This window comes from Gouania willdenowi, chromosome 5 (assembly GCF_900634775.1).
Source record: "Gouania willdenowi chromosome 5, fGouWil2.1, whole genome shotgun sequence".
Lineage (NCBI taxonomy): Eukaryota > Metazoa > Chordata > Actinopteri > Blenniiformes > Gobiesocidae > Gouania > Gouania willdenowi.
In genome coordinates this window covers 919,518-927,017 of record NC_041048.1, presented here as the reverse complement: position 1 = coordinate 927,017, position 7,500 = coordinate 919,518, and the positions used below count along the sequence as shown (strand labels likewise).

At 43.9% G+C, this 7,500-nt stretch overlaps 1 protein-coding gene across 1 annotated transcript in view; it reads left to right on the top strand.

Annotated features, from left to right (window-relative positions):
• Positions 1–3,742, top strand: part of rbpjl (recombination signal binding protein for immunoglobulin kappa J region-like) — a 10,555-nt gene extending 6,813 nt beyond the window's left edge. Inside the window, exons 7-10 of the mRNA XM_028447465.1 lie at positions 1,316–1,456; positions 1,553–1,708; positions 2,774–2,877; positions 3,442–3,742. Of these exons, the coding sequence (XP_028303266.1) occupies positions 1,316–1,456; positions 1,553–1,708; positions 2,774–2,877; positions 3,442–3,742 (702 nt within the window). The remainder of the gene's footprint in view (positions 1–1,315; positions 1,457–1,552; positions 1,709–2,773; positions 2,878–3,441) is intronic.
• The last annotated feature ends 3,758 nt before the right edge of the window (positions 3,743–7,500 follow it).

The following is a 7,500-nucleotide window of genomic DNA, read 5'->3' as shown; positions in this document are numbered from 1 at the left end:
TCAGAGTACTGAGAGTACTCAGAGTACTCTCACAGAAGCACAGGGAGAACATGTAAACTCCACAGTAAGGACTGATGTGTATGAATCCATGTGTCCTCACCGTGCTAACCACTACGCCACCAATGCTCCTCTATGTTGTCTTTTTGCCTTTATGTATAGTAATGTTTATCATTTTTATCTTCATGTTATTTATTTTTCATGTCGTAGTAAACTCTAACTAATGCTATAGCTTCTCCACATTAGTTATGACATTTATTTTCTAGAGTAAACACTATTTTACAGTTAACAGGGTCTGGTTCAATCTTCTAATTAATCTATTAATATATTTTTATGCTGACATCATCATCGCTCCTAATTTAAAAAAAATTCCATCTGTCTTATTTTCAATTATTTTTCTTTTTTTCTCTTATTATCACAAAAACAAATGTAAAACATGCACGTCACATGCCAAGGGTGGTGTAATGAATCTACTGGTGCTCCTCATTTCTTGTGATCAACTTCTGTGCGTGTTAACGGCTGCTGTTAGTGGTGTTTATAAAATAAACATTTTACTGTCCTCAAAGAAGCTGTAATTGTTTTTGCAAAAGTGTTAAATGGTAGAAGTTCTAACATCTATTGTTCCTCACAGTTAATAGTCAGTCACCAGATTATCTGGATACTATTTAGACCGTAACACCACAAAACAAAACATAGACGAGAGCAGCTTTTTACTAAAACATCCACAGACTGAATGAAAACATGAGCAGGATCAGAAAACTACTGAAATAAATGCTAAACAGTCCTATTGTGTGATGAGACCTGGTCCTGGACCTGGAGAAGGAAACCAGGCGTAAACTTCAGTTCTCGCTCTAATTTCTCCGTCACACAAAAATAACAAGTTTTAAAAAAAAAAAAAAAAACAGAAGGTTCAGAGGTTTCAGTGGGCGTGTCCCATGAATCTGTAGTTGTTCCGTGTTCTCAGAGTTAGTGCTAAGCATAACAATGACAGAGTCTCTGAGAAAAGACCTTGGTAAATGTTATCAGTTTGACCAGAACTAACCAGGAGACATTCTGTTATCACATATCACTAAACAAACATGGGACTGGTCGCTACGTGCTAAGCTAACCAAACATGTGGGGCTGCTCACTCTGTGCTAAGTTAACGTAGATATGCGGGACTGGTTGCTACTTTTCTTCTCTTTAACCTGGAAAGACACACAACATGTTTGTAATGAAAATGAAATGCGCTGCATAGACTCAAAGCTGAGTCACTATCTCACTGTGGTGAAAGCTTGTTTTCTGTTTGTGTGAACTTTTGGTGACCTTTGTGTTGAAGGTCATCAGAAAGGTCAACAAGCAGCAGGCGCTGATGGACGTGGACGAGCCGGTGTCTCAGCTCCATAAATGTGCCTTTGAGTTCAGAGACCGTCCTCAGTCCTTCCTGTGTCTGTCCAACGACGCCATCATACAGCACCAGGTTAGAGGTCACATGACACAGGGGGCGGGGTCTCGTTTTACTCAGGACACATTATTGTGCTTTTATTCTGAAGGAGCCTCACTCACATGTGTCCAGGGTTCGTCCCCGCTCCGGGACCCGAACCGCGTGGTTCTGAACGACGGTTCCTGTTGGACCATCATTGGCGTAGAGACGGTGGAGTTCACCTTCAACCAGGGTTTGACCTTCATCCAGAGTCCCGTCTGTCCTTTCCCTTTCATCACTGGGTTACAGGTCAGTACCACAACTACTGACCACCATCAACAACAGGTCTATCATAGAGCTAGATACCAACAGAGAACTAGATACCAACATAGAGCTAGTTACCAACACAGATACTAACATAGAGCTAGATACCAAAATAGAGCTAGATACGAACATAGATCTAGAAACCAACTAGATACCAACATGGAGCTAGATACCAACACCGATACTAACATAGAGCTAGATACCAACTAGATACAAACATAGAGCTAGAGACCAACTAGATACAAACATAGAGCTAGAGACCAACTAGATACAAACATAGAGCTAGAGACCAACTAGATACAAACATAGAGCTAGAGACCAACTAGATACAAACATAGAGCTAGAGACCAACTAGATACAAACATAGAGCTAGAGACCAACTAGATACCAACATGGAGGTAGATACCAACACCGATACTAACATAGAGCTAGATACCAACTAGATACAAACATAGAGCTAGAGACCAACATAGATACCAACATACATCTAGATACCAAAATAGAGCGAGATACTAACATAGATCTAGATACCAACATAGAAACCAACATATAGATAGATACCAACATAGATATACACAGGATTACAGGTCAGTACCACAACTACTGACCACTGAACCACTCTAGAGCTACATACAGAAATATAAATATTGAGTGTTAAATAGATATACAGATACAGAAATATACTGTAGATAGAGAAATACAGGATGAGAGATAATGACAGTAAGATTTAGAAATAGATATAGCAATATATAGAGATACACAGTAGATGTGTGAATGAAGTCTGTAAAGTCACACAGTTCAACTAAACCTGAAAACATGTGTGTGTTCGTGCGTGCGTGTGCGTGTGTGTGCGTGTGCGTGTGTGTGCGTGCGTGCGTGTGCGGGCGTGTGCGTGTGTGTGCGTGTGCGTGTGTGTGCGTGCGTGCGTGTGTGTGCGTGCGTGTGTGCGTGCGTGTGCGTGTGCGTGTGTGTGCGTGCGTGCGTGCGTGCGTGCGTGTGTGTGTGTGTGTGTGCGTGCGCGTGTGTGTGTGTGTGTGTGTGTGTTCGCAGCTAAACGGAGGTGGGCACGTTGCCATGTTGGAGGTTTTTGGAGAGAACTTTACTCCTCATCTCAAAGTGTGGTTTGGAAACAACGAGGCTGAGACCATGTTCAAGTGAGTTCAGGTTTACACACACCAGTCCACAACTTTGGTTAGCTTAGCACGTAGCAACCACTCCATATGTTTGGTTAGCTAAACACGTAGCAACCAGTCCATGTGTTTGGTTAGCTTAGCACGTAGCAACCAGTCCTCATGTTTTGGTTAGCTTAGCACATAGCAACCAGTACATATGCTTGGTTAGCTTAGCATGTAGCAACCAGTTGACTTGTTTGTTAGGTTAGCACGTAACCACCAGTCCACACGTTGGGTTAGCTTAGCACGTAGCAACGAATCCACGTTTTTGGTTAGCTTAGCACGTAGCCACCAGTCTACGTTTATTTAGCTTAGTACATAGCAAACCGGTTGACTTGTTTGGCTAGCTTAGCACGTAACAAACAGTCCACATGTTTGATTAACTTAGCATGTTGCAACCAGGCTTCTTCTTTCTTCTTCTTCTTCTTCTTCTTCTTCTTCTTCTTCTTCTTCTTCTTCGGGGCCCTTATATTCTAACGTACTGTTGGCATCTGAGTGATGATGTCATCATGTCTCTAGTGATGATGTCATCATGTCCCTCCTCAGGTCGTCTGAGGCTCTTCTCTGCGTCGTTCCTGACGTCTCCGTCTTCAACCTCGGTTGGCGCTACCATCGCCGCGTCCTCACTGTCCCTCTGTCTCTGGTGCGACTGGATGGCCTGGTTTACAGAACCACTTTCAGCTTCACCTTCACACCTGAGCTCCAGCCACTCCCTGCACTCCAGGCTGGAGGAGGTGGAGGGAGGAGGAGCGGAGGGACGGACGGAGGCCCAGAGGACGACTTCCTGTTAGAGACCATCCATCAGGAGTTCACCAGAGCCAACTTTCACCTCTTCATGCAGAGCTAGCATGCTAACGGCTAACTGTGTTAGCACAGGCGTTAACTGCTTTTTAAAATCACAGTTTCTCCTATAAAGACTCATTTTTTCTCTGCTAAAAGTACAGATATTTGTGTTTGATGTAGGCAGGAGATAAACCTGAAAAACCTGCTCATTTTCAGTCAATCAGGTGTCCCCAACCACTGGGCCGCAGACCTTTACCGGACCACAAACCATTCATTACCGGGCAGTAAAAGAAAAAAGAAAGTTTTACAAAAGGAATTAATTTCTCATACGTTCAGGTCATTTTGATCAGGCACAGCCCCAAAGTGAGGCGTGTACGGAGCCAGAGAGCGCGTTTACATCACAGAAGTCATGTAACCACGCCCCCTGTCAGTGGATCAAAAGCCAGGTAAAAGGTTATGACCACTGTCACACAGCACACAAGTGTAACATGTGCTTCAGACAGCACGTGTGAGTGAGCAGGGGGGTGTGGCTTCTTTTTTTGGGGGGGGGTCGATATTATTACATAAACATGACTGACTGCAGCATCCATACACACACACACACACACAGATGTGTGTTAATCCTGTGCTGTAGACCTTCTGATGAAGTCCAGCCCGTGAAGGGGGGTCACTGTGGGGGGGTCACTGTGGGGGGTCCTGTCATTCCTGTGTGCTTCACTCACTCTGAACAAAAGAATCTTTGGGGATTTTTTGCCTAAAGATCAAAGGATCTGCTGAGCTTTGATGCATTTAAAGCTCTCGTCTGATTGGCTGAGCTACAGCTGCTCTCCTTACTGACCTTTGTGTGTTTGTGTTGTATTTTGTGTATTTTTGTGTGTTAAGAATAATTTGGTGGATTCCTTTTTCACATGTTTTGGTTAGCTTAGCATGTAGCGGTGCTCGCTGAGCGAGGTCAAAGGTTAAAGCAGCAGTAGTTGTGAGAGGTTCCTTCACCTTTCCTCCAAACGGGTCCAGGACTCCGAGGGGAACACGGCGGCATGCGCCCCTCTTCCTCCTCCTCCTCCTCCTCCTCCTCCTCCTCCTCTTCCTCCTCCTCCTCCTCCTCCTCCTCCTCCTCCTCCTCCTCCTCCTCGTTAGCAGAACAAACATGTGCTGCAGAAACACAATCCTAATCTCTCTCATGTGGCAGTGAGAGTTCACGTGTGCACCGTCACCTTGTCCTGCTGCTGATGAATGAAACGACCAATGAAAGAGTTTATTCTTCTGCACACGCTCAGTGTGTTACATAAAGACATCAATGCTGCCTTTATTCCTCAGAGCAGCCTGTCAGCGTCCAATCACATCGCTGATTGTTTGATAAAAACCCCTCGTAACGAACATCAGATCCTTCCACGAGTCACAAGGTAACACGACCACCAGTCAGACCGTGGCACCAGGTGTAAACGAGTGCTCAGTGTGTAGAAAGCAGTCACTAGATAACATGATCACCAGTTGAGTTGTAACCTTATCCTTTGAGTTTCAGGGAATCAAAGGAATGTGAGTCTTTTCCTGTGAACCATGCCGTGCACGTGCTCAGATGCTCTGAGGTCCTTCATCATGTAGTCGACGCCCCACCACCCCAGTCCCCCCGCCCCCCACGCCCCCACTTTGTGTGGTACAGTGAAGCACAGAGACCCTCTGTCCTCCCGCACTGATCACATCATCACCTCCACAGCAGCCGCAGACCAAAGAAACATCAAAGCTGGAATAATAATAATAATTATTAATAATAACAGATATTTATTAATGATAAAAACAAACCTGATCTCATTTAGTGGATTTCACTTTAATTATATTTTTTGTCCACCTGAGATCAAAGCACTAACAGATTTCATTGTTGTTTACTTCCTGGAATATATATATTTTTCTCCTTTGATTAAATTCTCATCCAATGGAAAACAAACGATCACATTAATGGATGATTTAACCTAAACACAGATATTGGCAACTGGCGGCCCGGGGGCCATGCATGGCCCTCAGTATAACTTTGAGTGGCCCCCAAAGTAAACACACAAAACAACAACAAAAACCCTCAAAGCCTTTGTTTCCTGTTAAAACTGTGATTGGTCGTTATTCTGACGAGTGCAGTATGGTTTAATATTTAGCACTGTAATATATGTATATATTTATATACATGTTACATATATACATACATGTTATATATTTGGGTAGTGGATAGTGGCCAAGTGGACTTGGTAACTACGGCTCAGCTGCTCCAGCTGACTGTACCGGTTGGAGGTGCCTTGTCTGCTTGACGCAGACGGGAGAGCAGGTGGATTAGCTTATGCTACCACGTGGTGGCTAGCACAAGTGCTAGCAGGGATGCAGGCCAACGTGCTCTGGGCATCCAAGACGTGGGGGACGACGTTGCCTCTGAACAGCAGCTGGCTCACTGGAGTTCCGTGGCTCGTATACGTGGTATAGGAGCTGGAGCTGAGCCAAACACCGTGGCGTGGGCCCAGGACGAAGACCAACGTGAGCAGGAGCACAGAGGGCATCGAGGGCTGTGGCCTGGGACGGCAGCTATGCTGAGCTGGGCTCCGTCTTGCAGCACGGAGCTAGCAGTGGGGTTGTCACCGTAGTGAGAGGTCGCTGAAGGCCAACGAGCTCTGAGCTTCACGCCTTGGGGCAGTGAAGACAACACCCACCACGCAGAGCGAGGTAGGAGATGTTTAACCCTAACTTCCAGTGAACAGTTAAACTGGTCAGAGACAACAAACGCGAGGTAGCTGAGAACAGAAGAGGTTTAAGAATGACGTGAACCTGTTTGTCTCCTCCTTTATAAGAGGTGGGAGGTTCTCTCAGCAAACTGATGCGCTTCACCGGCCAATCAGGATTGGCAAAGTGAAATACAGTAGGTACAGTAGGCGACATCCCATAGTGAGACATCTCACAAAATATTATTAAATATAACAGTATATATAACATGTATACTGTATATATAACAATATACAGTCCCCTCTATAAATATTGGAACGATAAAGTAAAAAAGTATTTGTGTGTGTGTGTGAGTGTGTGTGTGTGCGTGTGTGTGTGTGTGTGTGTGTGCGTGTGTGTGTGTGCGTGTGTGTGTGTGTGTGTGTGTGTGTGTGTGTGTGTGTGTGGGGTCATGTAACGTCAGGCTGACATGTTGTCAGTAGATGCTAAGGTCAAAGGTCTGAGTTTCTTTTCTCTGCATAAAAACCAAAGCTTTTCACTTCCTTTTTTACCTGAAATTCTGACACATTTACATGAATAAATTAGGATGTTTTGGATGATCTGATTAATCTACAACTTATTTTAGTTCAGGGGCCAAATATACATCACTTTGATCTCCAGTGGGACACAGACTTTGTTAATATTCAACATTAATGTTCCACAGTTTACACTTTAAAGTATAAATTACATATAAAGTATAATAAGAGAACAACAATATCAAGCAATAAGCTAACTTACACATAAACTCACTTACATGTCCTGATATTATGAATACATGTTGTTAATTTAGTAGAATAATTTTAGGATATTTGCAAGATTTGTGAAATTAAGAAATGACCATGTGGTATAAGCGTGAGAAAATTGTACAACGATGTCCACGTGTATTTGGAGGTGTTGAGAAATCTAAAAAACTGAGTTATTTTGTCATTTACACAATAATACATGTTTTCTCTGTTATGTTTACTTCATTCTGTGTGTGTGTGTGTGTGTGTGTGTGTGTGTGTGTGTGTGCGTGTGTGTGCATGTGTGTGTGTGTCTGTGTATCTTGTCCAATCACAGCAATGATAGTGTAACACTACAGTCACT